General features: G+C 47.3%; 1 protein-coding gene across 2 annotated transcripts in view; it reads left to right on the forward strand.

Moving 5' to 3' along the window:
- The first annotated feature begins 388 nt into the window (after positions 1-388).
- Positions 389-20,871, forward strand: part of LOC122381164 (cytokine receptor-like) — a 90,320-nt gene continuing 69,837 nt past the window's right edge. The window contains exons 1-2 of one of the 2 annotated variants that reach the window (XM_043365020.1): positions 389-612; positions 14,343-14,556. In XM_043365020.1, coding sequence (XP_043220955.1) covers positions 14,457-14,556 — 100 coding nt within the window. In that variant the 5' untranslated portion in view covers positions 389-612; positions 14,343-14,456. The remainder of the gene's footprint in view (positions 613-14,342; positions 14,557-20,871) is intronic. The other variant, XM_043365021.1, reaches the window with a different exon arrangement.

The raw sequence follows: 20,871 nt of genomic DNA on the forward strand, positions 1-20,871 counted from the left end.
GGGGATTCGCGGCAAATGAAATTCCCAGTTTTTCTTTTTTGCTCAAAGCTTTATAAATTTGCTACATTGAACTACAGCAATGCACATTAATGTAGGTACAACATCAATCACAAATAGGAAGCAGTAAAATAGTTATAAGACCTAAATCGACCAATTACCATCAAAGTTCCGTAAATCCCTCCTATGACTGACGGCCCAGCCCTCCCACACGATTTACACATCGACGCAATTCGTCTGAGTGAGTGACATCGCTGTCAGCAAATCGCTGCGCCGCGCTGTGCCGGTCCGGCCGGCCGCCGGCGACCCCGGCCGCTGCCGCTGCCGCCGCGGTCAGGCACGTGGCGCCCCCTACCCAGCCGGACTGGCCGCGCGGCCGGACTGGGCCGTCAGACGGGTCGTGCGCCGCCGGCTGTCGGAAGGGACCGGTCGGGTGGTCAGGGAGGTGAGAGGACCTGTGGCCAGTCCGGCTCCGTGGAATTATACAGTGTGGCGCGTATGGTGTGCTGAACACAGGTGAAACCAGCGACCGCTACAGACAAGTGTGCTGTGTTGCCGTGAGTGGGAACTGCGATAGACGTGACATTACGCCCGGATTTGGATATAATGTATAAGGTAAGTTTCCTTTTGACAGTTGGAACAGTGTGTGTTTGCCTCTCACTCCATAGTCAATAAGACAGAGAGACAGAGGGTAACAAATTTGGGCTCATTTGTTTTCTGACGACTCCCCGATTTCTGCGTTATTCAGTGCACTTCCACTCAACGCAACACAATCGACACTTTGGAACAGTGTGCGATCCGTCAAACACCACATGTCAGCTGGTAAATAAACACTTCTTTGCGCCCTATATCAGCTGTTGCCGCGATCTGGACTGGTAGCACCGTTTCGACAGTGTCTGTCTGCGTGTGGTCAGCGATGGCCTGTCGTTGTCTCTGTCTCTGACGACAGGTGGCTGAGCAGACGTTCGGCTGATCGTCCCACCCCGCCCCCGCTCCGCCTCCCCCTCCACCCACCTGAGGAGAGAGGGAGAGAGAGAGAGAGAGAGAGAGAGAGAGAGAGAGAGAGAGAGAGAGAGAGGGAGAGAGAGAGAGAGGGAGAGGAAAGAGGAAGTGTGAGGGAAGGAGAGAGGTACCGTGTCAAGGACTTTTGATCACGCGGCCAGTTAATGTTGTCTGCTGGGACACCTTATCATAGGTAACCTCACTCCCCTAAAAATATTTTGGCACAAGAGCCTTAACAACTGTTATCCCAGAAAACCGTTTCACCATAGGTAATTGTATGATTATTGTGTTTGCTTCTCACTCCATAGTCAATAAGGCAGAGAGACAGAGGGTAACAAATTTGGGGTCATTTGTTTTCTGACGACTCTGGTAATAAAAACTGTTATGCTCGTTTAGAGAAATAATGGTCACCTCTGAGAGAACGCAGCTCCTGTGTCTATTGAATTTCAAAGTGGAGGAAAGTGTAGCAGAGCTCTACTTCAAATGCATATTCATTTAAAGGAAACATTAAGCTTTATTTATAATGGACGCCATTTAATTGCGTCCCAGAAAAGCTATTTCTGGCACCTAAAAGCTGACTCGCCCCAAACTTGGTCCTCAGCACCTATCTGGTGGATACCAGCACCAATCATGGAAAATGACCTTAATTAGCTGTTTCTGGCACCTATTCATGGGTACGCCTTACTCTTTTTTCTGAATCTGGCACCTAAATAATGAGCCTAGCACCAATCTAGTAGAAAAATGATCTACTGGCTGGTAGAATCATGTTGTTCTGGTATAATGACCCCTGGAGTCTAGCCTAAAGGTTGCCAGTGGCCAGTGCAGCTACACTCTAAGACAGCCCCGTAGTGATCTCAGCATTGTATATGACGTTTAAGTAAGCAAATAATATTGATTTGTTTGAAAAAACAATGTCATTTAAATATTTAAAAGTATTTATTTGTAATGCTTAAAGTGAAACATTTTTGTGAGTAATTGTCTCGATTTTGACCATTAAAACGGGTATTGTATTTTTTGACGTCATCAAATAGCTCCAAAAAAGAAATGTGATGTTTTCATTCCGTTCAAGGCCGCTGAAGAAAGGCGGGATCTTGCGTGGGACATTGTCCGTTGTTTGCCGCGCAGAGTTGTGCCGTGGTTGTGCCTTTTTCATCCGTTTCTTACTTATGTCATATGTGTGCATGAAGCTTTGATTTTGTTTTTGGTTATTGTGTGGCCGGTCAGTCAAACGCCCCTGTAGAAACCGGATGCTGCGTTTGATCGAGATGGAGTCAGACGATGATTGCAGAAAGCTAATAATATTGAAAAGAGGGCCGGTTGCGTGGCATGTCTGTTCAGAGTTGACATTTTGCTTTACTCCAGTTTATGACCTGAGAGCCTGGCTGGAAGTGACGGATCCAAACTTTTCACGTTAAAATGGCTGAGGGTGCAATAATCTCTAGTCTCTACATAGCGGGCTGGTATAGGAGCGTCTTGCTATGCTGCACCATAGCTGGCTAGTGATTCTCTTTTGGCTAGAAATGGCATTAATCATTATCTCCACTGGCGAAAATGGCACTTGACATCACCGAATGCAACGTTCATGTTGTTAGGATACATAAAATCAGGAAGATTACGCGAATTAGGTAGGCAAACTTGGAATAAAATAGGTGCTGGATGTTTTGGTTTTGGTGCTGAATCAGCAAACAGCAAATACGGAGTTCAACTAGACGATCTGGCAACTTTAGGCTGTGTGGAAGCAATTAGGTGCCAGATTCAGATATTAGGGTCGAATAAGCATTTTGGGGCTGATCAGCAATTAGGTGCCAGAAACAGCTTTTTAGGGACCAGAAACAAATATTCCCCATTTATAATACTGCACACCCATCCCGAGTTTGACTTGTTGACACACCTTGGTAAGCACCTAATTTACGCCATACGGATACGGCACACAGTGCAGTGCGCGGCGACCTCCAGACCCACTTTCTGGCATCATCGTGTTGCCGTTGGATCACCATTAGCTCTGGACACGCTCGGTCAGCACGCCGATCGACTGGCACGGCTGCCGTCCTCCCATCGGCCGTGCTCCGCCGCCGGCTGCGACACCGTCCTTCCTGCCGCCGTTCCCAGCGCGGTCACGTGACACACACCGGTCACGTGACCGGTCGAGCTCCTACCGTCGACAGTCACGTGACCGGTCGAGTTCCACTTTTGGTGCGGTGGACGCGCTGAATGTTCCGAAGAACTGGTTTTGTGGACAGTGCCCCAAACACCAGCCGCTCACCGTTCGTGGGATGCCGCGAAGGCTGCCGACGTCGCGCGGCTTTTCCGACAATCGGTGTGCCTCAATAGTGTGACGGCTTTGAATATTTATTTAGATCAAAGTAACAGCCGAGTCAAGGTGTAGGTTACGGTCAAAGATGATTGATGTCTGCACCACGGACTTCTACGAAAGTCGCGTTTACAATCTGCCGTTGCCTGCTACGGCTCACGGCTGTACCCTTTAGCCTGACGCCTCAATCAGCAGGCGAGTGGTCAGCTGGCAGCGCGGCCAATTTTCCGGCCATACCACGTAGTATTGTGGCCCGCCCGGCTGTCATAAAGATGATTATTGGCACAGACATACCTTCCCTGCACGCTTCGCGGGCGGTTCTGGAACCAATTGCGCTGGCAATAATCACGTTTCATGTATCGGGCCCGGGCCTAGTGAATAATTCTTGCCCTGTGATAAGCTTCCAGAAATCAAGCAGGGTTATAGCTTTTTTACAAGCTTTTATTGGATGGCAATGGCTATTCACTACTGCTGTTTGTCAGCGCGTGTATTTTACTACAGGTTCACGGCAGCAGCGTTGGTGAACAATAAGGATGAATGGATGTCTCCTCGAATCAGTGCGCATGTCTCCGACTCTGTCGATTGCACAACCCACAATGCAGCGTCATAAACAGAGGGGCGGCTGTGCAGACCATCAGTGACGTCACAGATCTCATATCGGCGTCTGAAACGCAAACAATAAACATCTGGTCCGACGGCAGTAGCGTAACCACAGAGTGGTCAGTAATTCTGCTCTCATACGGCGGTGGATCTGTCTATAACATAGGTACTCATCATACCACGGCGGATCTCCCTAATGCACAGTTCATAACAGAGTAGATCTGCCTAAGATGCGAATATAGTTTTCAGTTCGTATCACAGCTGAGCGAAAGGTTTGTCATAATTGGAATTTTGAGACAATGGTGGGCCTGGAATGGGGTCTATTCTTCTTAGCCAATGTCTCCTACATTTCTAATCGTCCTGGTCGATAGTGATACGGACGCAACAGTCCACAATCACAGCCCTTGTTTAATGTTAACTCTTTGACAGCGGGAAGTGTGCCATCTACCTTAAACGTATAGTTTTCGCCGCTCTCCTATCTTTGTCTACGGTCCGCAGCCCGCTTTTCATTGAGCGCCTCGGTTCATTAACATTCGAATCGATGCTTCAGCTTTTCTCGCTTCACCATTAATAATCGTTCTGTTTAATGACCTTGACCAATCGATCGACTGCCAAGCGTCTGCCATTTATGTGTCTGTACCTAAGTGTGAGCTGTGTCTGTGACCTTGAAAGAGCCACTGCATGGCTGTGACATGTGCCTCTGAAGTGATTGAAGCTGCGACTGTGGCACAGTGTGTCTGGCTGAGAAACATTTATGTCCGCTCCCGCGTCCGGCTAGCATGGTCCGACATCGTCCACTGCCTGTCAATCTGTCAATAGCGCGTCCAACATTCACGATACTGTAATCACAATGACTGTCACCTTGTAAAGTGTCAGTAGCGACCGCCGACCAGTGCAGCGCCGAGCTTCTGGTGTTGCCTGCTCTAAGTTGTGTCTTTTCGTTTTCACTTTTCTCGATTTGCACATTTCGCTCACGAAAGGTATACTGTTGCCTTTGTTCAGCTTAGCAACATTTTCTTCCATTCCCATAAAGGACTGTCATGCCATCATTGCCTGAGCTGAACGGCCACCGGCAACACAGCACATGAGAAGCACTAAGCAGTGAAGCACTGAGCAGTGAGCAGGCTTATTCTCCAAACCACGTCACGGTGACTGTTCAAGACAGTGAGACATTTATTGGTCTTCTACGGATCCCAGCCTCTCCCGTTCACTTCATCCCGCCTGTACACTGTCCACTGTCCAGTGTGCATGGCCTCGGAGGGAGAGCAGACTAAATAATGTGTGTCTCCCATATGTCAGTTTGGATAAGGCAGGGGCTGATCTGGATATTCTCACTGAACTGAGGACTGGAACGATGGAAAAAGCCGTCGCCATCAGTCTGATAGTGCGCTGGCTCTGAACGTCGAACGATGGGAGCACTACAAACAAAGACTGGGGCGGCTGATTTTGTGGTTTTTACCAGGGTGTTTTTACTTGGTTTTTACATGAAAAGAACGATATAATTTTCAAACAATGGCATGTGAAATTATTTACTGCAAACTGCGCAAGTGCAGCCCAATATAGATCTGCATTCGTCCCCAGCAGAGCGCTGTTTTTACATTATTTCATATGTCAGCAAACTTTGCACATTTATTTGAACGCCTGGCTTTCGGCAAATATTTCTTGCAAAAGTGCACAGTTCCGTGCATTATGCGCCACCACGGACTCAGTTTCAGAGAGCGCTCCTGTTTTAGAGCGGCGGACACACCCTGCCACTGTGGGCTGGCATGACGCTCGGATTAGCATTGGGGGAATTCATGGCTGGCTGCAGGCGGGGTCCGGCTTGTGGCTGTCACCCGGGCATTCCGACGAGAGAGAGGGAGAGCGGAGTGTTCATGATGACTGGTTCGTAAGGGTAACACTGTGATGTACATATTTGTTTTATGTGTGGGCTGCGTACCAGCGGACTCACCCACTACACTGTAAAAAATATTGACTAGCCCCTCGTCAAATGATTCTCAACGCTAAATGTCGGGGGTACAGACTAGTTTTGCATCCTACTTTTGACACACGCTGCGAGCCCCTGGCTTGTTTTGTGTTTGTCAGATGACAGTTACCAGGTGTCGGTTAGTTTTTACCACGTCCCAAAAATATCTGGAGCGTTTCTGCCTTGTTTTGGAAGCAGGTCCTCGTTAATGCTGTGTATGATAACAAAGTACCTAGTAACAATAATAACGAAAAACAATGTCAAAACGAGGGCGGCTTGTTTAGTGACGATGGTCAAAAGAAGCATCGTCTTGTTCCTATTTAACGAATGAAGCTCAAACTAGGTCAAAACTAGGGGCCCAACTAGGCCCTAATCAACCCATAGTCAGTTGACCAGCAGATCCTACGCCGCCCAATCCAGTCATCGAATTTGCCAGCAAATTCGTTTGAAGACCATCATAATATTAAATATCGGTGGTCTTCAAACGAAATCCCTTACCAGTTTGATGACGAATTCATCCGGCCCATTCCAAAAACGCTCAAGATAAAATGAAAGTGTATTTCTGAAATAGTGTGCTTTCTTGCAATGCACCTTTCGTATATCAAGCGAACCTTTCACTTCCAGCGCCCGTTTACAGTTATCAATCGAATCAGAAGCATGCACATACCTATCGATAGATCTGAACCTAAGAACACAGAAGACATTTTGTAGAGTACCTGTCTGAGCCTATGCAATGGAGCCCGTGAGCCACCCAACCGCAGCTGCCTCATGAACTTGATGATAGCTCTGAACCTCAGATTGGCCAGAGCTTGGCCGTCAATAACCAGCTTATTTATATCCACAGTTGTAGTGACTTAGGGTTTGGAATTTGCCAAACCTAAGTTTTGATTACCAAGAGAAGTTTTATACTTCTTGCACTTGCCTTTTCTTCATAACTTTGGCGGAAATCGTCGTAGTGAAACTTCAGTGTTCCGTTAGCTGTCGGTTCTTGAGAGAGTTGGCCAGGCCGGACACCGGGGGCGGCTCCACAACTTTCGAAAAATTAAACCTAAGTCCTATTGCACTGCATGGAGAGCAATTCATTTAAAATCGCTCTTGTTCCCCCTCCCCCCTCGACAACTTTACAAACGTCTCTGCGCGATTTGGTTGAGAATAATGGCTTATAGCAAGTTATTGAATCAGAACGTCGATCACTGCAGGTCATATATCGGCAAGCAATTCTTCATAACTAGACACTGCACAAATGGAAACGATACAGGTTTGCCCAGTGATAAACACTCGCACTTCACAGACGCTCGCACCCCCGACCGAACGCGGCACGGCACAGCGCAACTGGCGCCGGGAAGCCGGGAACGCATTATGTGAAGGATTCACAGGTGCGCAACTTTATTGCGAACAATAAAAACCTACCGCAAACGATTAAAAAAAAGTTTAAGGGCAATCGGAAATACAAATGTATTGACTTATAGAAATAAAATTGTCATTCACCTTCCAAATAACCCAACAATTTATTTGCCGTAAAAAGTGTCTGGAAATGGAAAGTTGCTAACATGATTCAGCAAGTAGGGAAACGCAGCAGCTACCTGGCGAATAATCTCAGGCTGGTTTAGTGACGAGTGCATTGCTACGGCTTGTTCCTCACCCTTCACAGATTACTATGACAAAACTACCCCTAGTATTTTGATCATCCTGAGGCTGGCTTTCACCTAATAATTTGATGAGGGTCTTCCTCGTTTCGGATTGAGGCGAAAACAAACGTCAAACAACCTTGATAGTTAATTCAGCACTTCAAAACAAAGGTACACCTAGGGTATCATTACAATACACTGTAAACCAAATCTACAAGTTGGCTCCTTGTTACAAGTTTGGTTCCAATTCGCATAGGCGTCACCTTGTCGATTCACCAGCCCCAGGCTTGTTGGCTAACAAACTAACAGTTTGTCTACAAGTTTGGTTCCAATTCGCATAGGCGTCACCTTGTCGATTCACCAGCCCCAGGCTTGTTGGCCAACAAACTAACAGTTTGTCTACAAGTTTGGTTCCAATTCGCATAGGCGTCACCTTGTCGATTCACCAACCCCAGGCGTGTTGGCCAACAAACTAACAGTTTGTCTACAAGTTTGGTTCCAATTCGCATAGGCGTCACCTTGTTGAGTACTAGTCTGGGCCTTGTGAACCTACCAACATCTGGATAGGCATAGCCGTTTCCTTGTCGGTTCAACAACCCCTGGTTTGTTGATGAACTAGCCTTTGACTGGGCATTGCTAGTTTACAAATTGTCAACAAGTAAGTGTACTAACGCTCAGTTCGAACTTGTTCTTTCTTACAATCGCTTTGTTTGCGTTGATAACCTTAAGAACTTACGATTCGCGTTCGTTTTCAATTGCCACGATACTGATTCAGGAAATATTTTCTATACGGACAGGTCATTTTTTGGCTGGAAGTGGTGCACAAAATCATGACTGGCATCAGTTATTGCTCAAAGGCTTGCGCTGACAAGAAACGAAATACTGATGGGTTATATAATCGATGAATGCATACACCACATCCATTCGGAAGTTTCTGGAATCATTAGTATTTATTACGGTCACGTACCTACATCACGTAGTATGTAATTAATACTATTGACTGGAGACAATTCCAAGTGCATATTTTCGAATGGATGTGGTAAATGCATGAGGTATAAGGTATACCTATCGCGCACCGTCAGCATATAAGTCTTTGAAGCAAGAACTGCTGCGTATGTGGAAGAACATGGTTTTGTGCATCGCATCAAGCCAGAAGTATAACATGCCCGTATGACGAATATTTCCACATTGACCATAACAATCATGGCAGTTGCACGATCACGCAGATAATTCGAATAAAGCATGATCGCCAACCAGATTAGCTTTTACAGCCCATATATGTCCATCAGTTAAGTTAAAAATACAAAGAGTTGAATTAAAGGCAAATAAATGTATTTATATATAAAAAAACACCGACCGCAAAACATCTGCTCACATGTGCATGCAAAGGTCTGGCCCACTTACATTGCGCGCGCAGGGGAAGGGAGGCGTCTCGACCGCGGGTATAGGCACGATTAGTGCGTCCCGCAGGCCAGAGCGGGCCTCACTCACAGCACGAACACCACAGTTCACAGATTTCACTTTTTACTGCACAAATGCTGGAACAGCCCTCGTCGCTGATCCATGCTGCACGGCGGCCGCGCGACAACTGCTGGTTTGAACGGTTTGAAACCGCCGCGCCGGGGCCGGACGGCGACCGCTGATTGGTCCGCCAAGTCTGACGTCACGGGCGCAGCTGACCATGTGTATGCTGACCAGCTGACCAGTACAAGTTAGGCGCCGGTTAAATAACCATGCGGCAACAAGTTTCCAAAACTGGTTAAGAAACAAACGTTGAAACAAATGTAGAGTTGGTCTGGATACTGAGAAGTTGGTGTGCATAGTAACTATTGACTCGTAGTTGTCACCTGACAAGCAATGCACCAGACAACGGCTTGTTTGAAAAGTATCAGTTGGTAAACATACCAAGAGATGATTGGTTATATTACACAAGACTTGTCAATTTGGTTTACAGTGTACCGGATCATAACGATCTGGATAGTTTTCAGCCTGTAAGCTAACTAAGCGGTAACTGGTCAAGTGGTAGGTACCGGAAGCATTGACAACCTGGTGACTGTTTCGAGACCCTTGTTTTGACACATAGCTCGTCAATATTTTTTACAGTGTAATCAGCAACGTTCAGTGTTTGTGTCGGGTCAGTGTAACAACGCATTTACGTGGAATTTGTTTGCTAATTTTGTTTATAATATTAATTAACAGGACTTATTTAAACTTCTTCCCTTTCAATCTCCGTTCACTTTAGTCGTAATTGGTAAAGGAGAGAAGATGATTCCAGCTGTGTTTGTTCTATTGCCTGCTGGTATGTGTTATTGCCTTACCACAATCATAGTCGCAGCTCACCTCACACCGTGTTTCAAAGGCGCACGAGTCCGCTTTGCGGCTTGTACCAGACATTTCCGCTAACATTTGCGTGAATAACCAAGACGACACGGGCGCTAAAGAACTCCGCAATACAAGTTCATTGGATACTTCATGAGTAGTTGTCCTTCTAATCACCCAGCCCGGCTGCCGAGCATGTTGTTGTTTACTGGACGAGCTGTAAAAATCAGTTGGTTTCGCCCTTTGATGTGTTCCCCCTCCAAAGCCTGCGCTAAGTGACACAGGATCCGACCATTTAAGCACCTGATAATAACCCGTAGCATTGAAGCTTAAACACGAACCCATCTTTTGGGAGGCCGTAACAGCCTAGCCCAACGACTTTTCACTTGAACAGCCGGGCGGGCGAGCCATTGCAAAGTTCCATTGTCACCACCCACTACAAACACGGAGGTAATGTCGTGAATCATTTTTATGTCTGAATTCTGAGGATTTGTCGGTTGACTGCGCAACCAATCAGTCACCGCTCCTCACAGACGGCATGCAATGACGTTGGAGTTATTATACTCAGGCGGTTGGAAAACTTTTCAAATTTAAAAGAGAACATTTTTATGTATTTGGAAAAAGCTATAGTTCTTTGTTGTTCTTTTCATAAGCTCTACAGTCGAATTTAATCGTTCAATGCTTTCCATTTCATGTTAGAAACAGCCAGTCGCTGCTTTCCATTATCCATTATTCCCATTGTTGAGAAGCTCTGTTATGGAAAAGGTCATGTAGTCTATGATGGCTTGTCAAAGTCTGCAATCTATTCATTTCCCAGTTGTGGTGTTTTATTTTCCCCACGGTTGTGGTGCAGTACATTTTTTGTTTACATATGTGAACATTCGTTTTTATGCGTATGTTATTGTGTCGATAGTTTATGTCGATAGTTATGTACCAGTACTGATGATTGCTTATCATTTATCATTTGTTATAGTGAATTGCTTTTAAGCCATGAATATTTGCTTTGCATTCATTTTATGTTCGCTTCTTTATCGACATGGAGGCTAGCAAGACAAATAGTTTTTGACACCATGCTTTGTCTCTGGCACATTTCGTAAGCCTTGACCTATAGAGCACGCGCCTGCGGCTTTCGTACGCCATTTACAAATGCAATAACCGGCGGGGGCCATCAGGGCCGTAATTAATGCTCAGCGCTGGATGAATTCTGACGAGGTGATGGCGGCGCGTAATGAATACCGAAAGTCTCACACTCTCGACCATTCTGCCGCCATGCCCAGGTCAGGCCCGCCGCCGCTCAGTTCGAGCTCGGTGTCAGTGGACTGACCTGTCCTCCAATTATCCGATGGAGAGGGACTCAGGTTTGGTATGCCATGCCAATGACCTGGCTGCAAATTATGTCTTCCATAAGGAATGAGTGCTGAAAACGTCATCTTAGGAGTAAGGACCATATACCGCCATCTCTCATGTATCCACAAATCAATTCATGTGTTTGAAACATATGCTATCAAACACCAACAGTATCATCAGTGAAATGAAAGAAATTCAACATTCAAAGATTTTTAGGGCAATTGTCGAAATGGTTAAAGATCCCATCTTTCCTGAACAAATATTCATTCAGCTATAGGTCACTATGAGTGATATGCTCTGTCACCGTTGTGTTATTTACGCTTCTCACGGTGTCATACTCATAAGCAAGCAGCAGCTCACGGTCATCATGCACAATGCACAGTGAATCTGCGAGCACCGTGGACGGCTACCGAACATTACTATTTTCAATGCACTGCTACTGCTAGGTTTCACTGCCTGCCTAAGAAAAAAGGCTTGAGGTTTTGTCCCATTAACCCGCGAGTTGCTGGGGGGGGGGCGTTAAACGCCCCCACTTTTTTCGCCGGGCCATAGCATAAAAACGGTGCGCCGCAGGCGCGCCAAATTTTGGGTACCTGTAGGGAATTGATTGAAGATTATTGTGACAAAGTTTAAAAAAAAATCGGTCGGAAATTTTTGAGATATCGAGGTTTTAGTGACGTCATGATTTCTGAGTTTTCGACCAAAAACGGCATATGTTCAAAAAATCATATAAAATCACAGAATAGACATACAGACATGCCGTAAACGCCATTAGACTGCCAATGCCATGAACAATCAAATGGCTATCTTCGATTATTGATTATCGTTCCGAATTTTCCAAAATCTTGAACTGAATCTTGGCAATTTCTCGTGACTACTTCACGACCATGATACATGAATTTCTTAAATTGAACTTTTTGGGCCAAACACGTACACATATGATAAAATAAATGTCACCATCGTGTTCTACGCCCCAAATTACCCATTAAACATGTGTCACAGGCTGCGAATATCAGTTTTGATTTTCGGGGATATGTGCCTTCCCGGTTGACCTGACCTTGACCCTGACCTATGCTTGACTGACCCCTACATGGAGCTGACACTCTTGTAGGCCTTATATGATGGATTGTGCACCGTTTTGACAGAGTTTATGACGAGAGGCGCCCATTGCGAAGTCCTGAAGTCAATGCCACTGAAAGCCCGATTTCAGGTGTTTGACCTGACCTTGACCCGACCTGTGACCTCAAAATTCAACTTTGAAGTACTCATCTGAAGCGTCTCGTCGCGTTCTTTCGTTTGCCGCCTCGTGCGTTTCGCTGCGCCTATTGGTTCTCGAGTTATCGGCTGGGGGCGTTTAACGCCCCCCCCCCCCCCCAGCAAACGGTGGGTGACGAAATACCCCAGCAACTGCCGGGTTAATTAGGGATTTCCGTTTGCTTGGCATTACAATGTTAGTTGGTAGTCAATCCGAATACTTTTGCAGACAACAGCACGTTTGACAACGGACAACAACATGAATTTCCAGCGTAACAATGGGAACATACCGAACGGGGTGAGAAAAGACACGTAAATAAGCCATGTTTATGTTGTGGCTCAGACTCCTGCTTTTTCCATGATATAAGAGTGGTGGAGTCCTGTGTAAACTAGCCCCAACACCACAGGTAGGGGTATGCTCAGGAGCACAGCGAAAGGAAGTATATAAACTTCAATGTTGCTAAATGACAGCAATTAATGTGTGATGCATGAACAACGTTTGCGTCTGACAAATGCGCTAAGATGTGCTTTTGAAATTCAACTGCTTTTCCATCGGATCTCTTTGCCAGTACCTATATCGTATCTATAACCGCTGATCACCAAGATGCACTCCAACGCCAGAAGATAATGGTTGAATTTGATCATCAAAAGTAGGCATCACAAATGGTATAGGCAATGCCAAGTGCGCTCTCATCTAATTTAAGGTGGTGTCAGTAAATTGTCAGTCAACCTTTAGCTTCATCGTGACCTGGGATGACGTATTCGCACATGCCGTTAGAATGGGAGACAAATAAGTCATTGATGAGTGATCACCCGAAAACAGGTTAGCCGTACGTCAGGATGAATATTAAACAGCTTTGAACATGCATGTACGAGTAGGAGTGGCAACATTATCTCTTCCATGATGGAGGACAGTCGAATTAACGTCCTTTTTCCTTACGTCATGTAGGATATGGGATCAGTGAGGCTTTCGGTGTATCTATGCTGATAAGTGCTATCAACGGCCACAGTTTCTCTACCAGACGCACACGGTGGTAGTGCAGAACTGGACCACGAGGTGAGGAATCTCCTCAAGACACATAGCGGTCTCCTGTGTGTGTATGACTTATTTGGACACGACCAGTCTCTCCTGTCAGCCGGTGACCAGAGATGTGACGCCGATCTCTATGGCCCCTCCGACTCTCTGGTTTTGCCGCTGGTTTTGTCGACACGGGCTGCTGAAGAACCGAACCGAGCGATCTCAGGGCGCCAGTGCTGCGGACCGTTCTACCAACGCTGGGGACCGGTCCAGTCTGTTGGGGCTGGACACGCGTTTTTCTGTCGATAAGGCGAGCTGCACACGGTGCCCTGGCAGCCAGACAATGGGCCCGAAATACCTCATTTCGATGCAGGACGTCATTGCATGCCGGCGCTGGCCGCGCTGATATGTCCCAGTCGGTGTTTGATGATGCGCAACGGATTGTTTTCCTGTTGCGATAAATTCCGACAGAGTTTGCCGGCACGGATGTCTGGCTCGCTGCATAGTCCAGGTCCGCTGCCATATATTCAGGGCCCCGATTTTTACCTTGATCGAAAGATACTTTGATTGTAATTAGTTGTCTGGACTATGTATTTTTATCTTGATCCGTCTGCTGAGCATAGCGGTAGCTGCCTAAAAGACAGCGAAACACCCAAGTGACATGTCAGGCTTCAGCTGCTTTAGCTAGTTTAGGTATCGTCGTCACTTTGCCCTTCCTATTCAGTCGTAACATGCGACTTGAACGGAAAAGGTAATTTGCAGTTCTTTGGTTTTCCTTTTCAGCCGAGGGAGGCGTTGGTACTATAGTGGCACCTGACTCCAAGCGATGCCTTTTGGATTTGTTTGTGCTGTGTGCATTTCCCTCCTGCAGTGCGCTAACCTTTCCCCCTCTGTCGGCAGGGAGGCGCGGACTGACCCAGTAGTGGTCCGGTGGTGACACGGTGACAGTGACCTGGCAGTGACCCAGCAGTGACTGCGGTGACTGAGTGACAGTGGTGACGTCAGAGTGACGTCATGGGTCGCCGGCCGTGTCTGCCGTCGGCACTGCTGCTGTTAGCGGTGACTGCGAGGTCCGTGTTCGGCCTCAACTGTCTACAGGAGGGTGACCCGGGAGGTGAGTCCGACGGGGCGCCGTCACACGGCCGGGGACACGCAGAGGAACACCGGAGAACACACAGAGGAACACCGGGAACACTCAGAGGTCCGCCAGACAACACCAGGGAACACTCAGAGATCCGCCAGGAAACACGGGGAACACTCAGAGATCCGCCAGGAAACACGGGGAACACTCAGAGATCCGCCAGGAAACACGGGAAACACTCAGAGGTCCGCCAGGAAACACCGGGGAACACTCAGAGAAGACTGGGGAACAATCAAAGGAACACTACGGAACACTCTGAAGTCCACCGAGGGACACTGGAGGAACACTCAGAGAACACTGGGGAACACTCAAAGGAGTACCGGGAACACTCAGAGGAACATGAGCAGGCAAAGAGCGGAACACGAGCAAACATATCAGAATGCGAGTTAACATAAAGAGGCAAATAGAACTCAAATGAAACATATCTAAGATATAGGGCGGAGCGGTGGAAGCAAAACGAGACATAGCCGAAAGCAGAACTTCCGAAACAACAGCGAACCTGGAGTGTAGCACTAGGAGAGGATGATCGGGGCCGAGCGATATAATTTCTGAGGACTTTTCCTTAAACTACGACCGAGCTGTATTGTAAACACCAGTTGAGACTTCCGTCCGAATACGTGGGAGTGGCACCTTGCAGTAATGCCATTAATATAACATCCTTGATCTTTAGTTCCCCACCCATGCCACTTGGCATGTACAATCTACACCACACATGCATTTTATTACTTCATCTACAAATCAAAGTTCATACACCTCCTTACCGACTTGCACACCACTGAATAAGAGAGTAAAAAACATAGCAATTGGCTTAGGGGCCACAAACCTATGCTCATTGTTTACGAATCACTCACATCATTTCGAGTGACGTGGCTACGAGTCCTCCCAAACGTCCACTTTTGACTTTGCCTCCTACTGTCATTAGTATCAGCAGCACTATACGAGTATATACATTGAAAGCATTAGAGGCAGAAATAGTTACCTACTTCCTGCATTTAAACTCAGCGGCAGTTTCTACTACCAGTCTGATGACCACAGTGTCCTACCCCACATGTGACGGTCCTGAACCAGGACCGCTGACCGACCAGCAGACTGCGCTGGCGGCCTAACGGTGCTAAATTACAGCTCCGTGTCCAACGGTAAATTACAGCAGTTTCGACTCACAGCAGTAAGGAGGGCCGATGCCGGCAGGAGTGTACCGTTCGCAGGCCGAATAGAAGGTAGTCTGATGGTGAATATCGCCTACGGAGCGACGGCAGGAATAGCTCGTCATGCAAATGGCAGAATAATGCATATCTAACACACTTACAACATCATACAAACTTCAATGAAGTTCTAATGGTCAATAAGTATTCAAATTAAATACAGAAGCTATTTGTGTCGACTTTTGTGCAACTTTATTCAAACAAAGTTTTAGAACGGCCAAAACTTACGATATTTTTGAAGTCATAGTTCTTAGCTCGTTAATATTCTGTTTAACCGCTGAGTTGATGACACCTGGAGTTCAATCACTCATAGAATAAACATCATCAACGAATTATTCATTGACCCCACCAACTTTTAAGGACTCCGGGAAACAACCGCTTGTGTGCCGATCTCTACTAAGCTAAAAACATATTGGTATTGGAGTAAAGGCTAGGACCACCGTCTTTCGCCAATTGCAAATAGTCTCTAACCATCCACGCATAACTCAAACTACGCGTCCAAACCCGTCCTTGGACGCCAGGGTGTTGGAGCCTCGCCGGCGGCATAGTTCTTTTACTGGAATTATCTTCCGACCTTGGACATTTCCAGAGGCGTGAGGCAAGGGAACCATACAATATGGCCACTGTATGTTTCACGAATGATCATATGCCAACTACTGAAATCGAGCGGTGTGAAATAGAGATGATATTTGATCGTTATTATTCCGCAATATGTGAACAAATAACTGATTAACGTCAAAGTATATAGAAAGTATAAGCAGCGAACGAACGTGCCCGACGGGATGCACATAAAACGAATGACAGACTGGCAGACGGCAGTACCAAGTTAAGTGATTCAATCCACTGTCTATTCTGTGACGACTGACGAGAGCCCTTCTGCGACGCATATAATTTACAAGTCGCAGGGAGGATCAAACCGTTCATCAGGTATTCGTAATCCGCAGAAAACCAACGAGAAGGGTCTGGCCGATTTTATAGCACACATGCCAGTGCCGGCAGACGCACCCGGGAAGTACCAAATGTTCTTCGTTTGAATACGCCCGCATGCATTTCACACATTGAGCCTCGCCCATACCAGATGTGCTGAGGGGACCTATTTATAGAGGAAATCGTATTTTCCCAACCTGGTTCTTTGTCTCCATCGAAAAGGCACTGATCAATTCAGCTGTTGGCAACCACCTGAGCTTTATTCCGAGAGCGTTCGTACTATTCACCGGCCACTTGTGACGCAGAAAAATCAAGGACAGTCTATTTTCTTTTCTTTTTCAAAAATTCCTAGCTTTTGTTTAATCTTGTTTGATATTGGTTGACATCAGATTTAATAAATTCTTGATTTCTGAGCCATCGTGTCGCGTAACAGTTAAATCATTTTGCATTTAATAGCCGTGTTCTGCAGCTGAACTCAAGCCAGTGTTGTCAAAACCTTCCTACGGCCAAATCCTCTCCCAAGATCTCTCACTAGCCGCACCGCTGTAAGTAACAATGGTGACTGGTGTTGGAGATAACATTGCGTATTTCTTGTAAATAAACTAAGTAAGCGGCAAATAGTTGACAGGTAGCACATTCTTCGCCAAGCTCAAATCTTACCCCATTTTGAAGTTTAAAATTCGGTTGCACAAACCGTTACGCAGAACAGCAAGAAAAGAAAAGAGATTTGAAAAGGAAAACATCGAACCCCGCCTCCGTTTCGGCCTCAAATGGCGTCCTACTTAGCCCAGCACTGAGGACAACCATTCAGGATGCTGTCCGTTAGCCCGGGATACTGGGCTCGATTACATAACTGCGGAACGTGACAGCCGGCAGCGTAGCCGGGTGGCTTGTGACGGCTGTCACACAACTGGCACGACTCTGACACTGACAGAGAACGGCAGCCGACCGACGGACCGACGGACCGACGGACCGGCAGACCGACAGACCGACGGACCGACGGACCGACAGACCGACAGCTGCTTTAGGCGGGCTGCGGAACTGGTTCTCCCCAGACGGCCATGGACTGCCCCAATCAAACCCAGACCCGGCTCCAGAAGTCCCAAGCTCGCCATTTTTAGCCACGCTCAGGCTCGCCTCGCCTGGTCGAGTGAATCTCTAATCTCACAGCTCGCTTGTCGAGTATGAGAGCTTGGCAGCTCTGCGCGGCGAGGCTTGGAGCTGTCGCTGCTGCCCTTGGCTGACTTGCTAGATAGGCCACTGGCGGACGGCGGACGGGAAGATTTGAGCCGCCGTAATGGATGGTAGAAGTTGGGCGGCGGTGCCTTCTCGAATAGACAGTGAAGGTGATGGACGACCCGGTGAATATCGCTTACCGACTTCGTGATCCGATTGAATGGGCACCTCATGCCACCCTGCGCATGACCGAGCACAAATATGCTCTGGAAATGGTGATATTTATACGATTTTGAGTACTGAACGATTGCTCGCTATATGCTCTCTATTGCATTATATCCTCCTAACTATCGAAGGTTCCTTTGAAGACAGCACAGTCACAACACTATTCTAGTCGCGACACTGCCGTCCTAAAAATGGTTAATTTTTGTTAATTTTCAAGGTCAGAGTTCAAGGTGAAAACCAGTACTGGTGCACAGATCCCAAGTTGTGTTCCAGAGGGCGAATGTTCACGGTTATATGGCATTGATGTCCACGATCAAAGCTGGTTGAAAACAGCCTCTTTACCGGTCAGACTCGCAAGACTAAGTGTCACTGATTCGCTGCCTCGACAGAATGCGGCTTATGAATCTTCAATGTAAACAGTTTGAGCAGCTTGCGGTCTGCGTGCCCAGATCCTGCAGCCCTGGCTAGCCTTCAGGGTGACAACTCCTCTGTAGACGATACGGAGCTGTCTTTTTCCTTCATTCAGTGACGTTATTATCAGTCATCGAACTCTGTTTTTTTTTTTTTAACTCGAACACCGGTCGAGCGGAGAGCGTGTAGCGACGAACCCGTTCTCTTCTACCGTTCACCGCCTCTGATTCTCACGCTATTCGCCCACGCCTTTGTGTTCAGCCGGGCTAGAGCGTCTGTCTATATTCCCCCAATTATTTGGGCACTGGTCCTCTGATTCCCAGTGCGTGGTCACTGCGGCGGAATGAGCCGTGAGCGCGTTCCGCCGGCCGCATTCCGCCGTGTTCCGCCGACTGGCCAAGGCCCTATATACCCGACTGGCTGCGGAGGAGGCGCTGCAGCAGTCGCTGACCCCTCCGGTAGACACTAGACAGTCGGCCGGCCAGAGCGGACCGTATCAGCCGATCGGAGCCAGGTAGCAGCCACGCGCTGGTCGGACGCGTCCCTCCGTCCTGCTACTGTTCGTCAGCCGGAGGAGGTAGCGGGCGACGACAGGTGGTGGTAGGTCGGGTCGATCTCAGACGCGCGCCGTTCCCAAAACGCCACCCATGACGTCCCCTCTTACCACCCATGGGCGGTTGAAGATTCATAACGCTTTTTTGTGTGAAGTAACATGCTATGGTGGCGTTAGAAGAAAAGTGAAATTCGTTCTCTTTTTCTGAAACCAGTTTCTGATGAAATGAAATGCTGCCTGTCGGAAGACAGGACATAGATGGAAATATCGAAAAATCCAAGAAGTTACAGAGGTGCATGTGCACATCCGTATTTAATTTTAACTTAAGTTTGTCCACAATACACCTTCCATGGCCCCGTTTCTCTTCCCCTCCATTCCCACACCGGATGACGGCTGTGACCAAGGCTTTACGGAGGCTTGGCCGGCCGGCTCCGGCGCCGGCGCGCCCTTTTTAGGAGGTGACCCGCTTCATCAGAAAGCGCGAGGATTTTCCTCATACAAGCAAGGCCACCGGGCGAGATTTGGCGACAGCCTGTGCCTGGCGTGTCACACAGGAGCCGTCGCGCCGCCGCCCGCAGGAGACCTCATGTCGTGCGCTGCAGCGGCTGTCATACTGCTGCAGAAAACCTTCATAAAATGTAAAACGTGCGTTCTATTGTTAAATTCGTTTTGTAGCAAATTAAAATCTCAGTCGGTTATGATACGATATTACTAAAAAAAAACTTCATTTTTTTCACTCGAAATGCCTAAGGTATAGATGGGAGAAGGAGTCGTGCAATTCGTTCATACTGATTTATCCATTTTACTTCAACCCTCCGCCCCTCGTGTGCGATACACTCATCCTGAATCCGAGTATAATGCTGATACGCAGAGGACGAGTTCCTTTTCGGACAGAGCAGGCACATTTTAGTGTGCGATGCAATCACTTAAACGAGTGTCACGTCCTGGATAAGCGCTCTGGAATGTTAAAAATAGGCGACGTTGGACATGTGCGCTAAAATCTAAGGAATTCAGGTGCTTGCTAAGACGTATCATGTACGACGCTTTTATACCTGAATCTTAAAATTATAAGTCAGTTTTATGAAACCTTTTGTTATCACTTAGCAGTCACCGTATGCACCTTGTTGAAGTAATGATCATGCATGTAAAACAGGTTAACAAATTCACAGCTGTTCTACGTGTTATTTAGATTGCTGCTCAGTAGATTATTCGTTTTAGGCTCGTTTTTTATACATGGTGATCGGTCATGGCTATCTAACTAATAATATTCGGTCTTGGTGTCCCAATGCATACGGCAAAAGTATGTTAACGCACATCATGTTTATCGAAACAATATCAGCAGCATGTCGGCCTGTTTTCTGAGACGTTATTGCCACCCTGCAGTCTGCGACAGTGTACTGTTCTGACCATCATTTGGAGATATGAAAGCGAGCCGAACTGTGGGCGGTTTGGGAAAACAGCGGATGATGATCAGACCAGGCGGGTCTGGTCTATATCACGCTGCGGGTCTGGTCTTGTAGCACACGGTGGGTCTGGTCTCGTCTTATCCGCTACTGACTGCCTCGACTGCCACTGCCTTCTCCCTAGTCCGGTCCGCCTTCCTCTTCCATTCCACTCCGCTTTCCGCCTCCATTCCGCTCTGCCTTCCGCCTCCATTCCTCTCCGCCTTCTGCTTATTCTCTGTCTCCCCTACAAGCGCCATAGTCATCAGAGCGTGGGAGCTTATCAAATGGTAGTACGCACGACCCGAGGACATTTACCGGTGCTCAGGTAACGGTCCTGCGCCAAAGCGAT

Source organism: Amphibalanus amphitrite, unplaced genomic scaffold (genome assembly GCF_019059575.1).
Source record: "Amphibalanus amphitrite isolate SeventyFive unplaced genomic scaffold, NRLGWU_Aamphi_draft 000115F_arrow, whole genome shotgun sequence".
Classification (NCBI taxonomy): domain Eukaryota; kingdom Metazoa; phylum Arthropoda; class Thecostraca; order Balanomorpha; family Balanidae; genus Amphibalanus; species Amphibalanus amphitrite.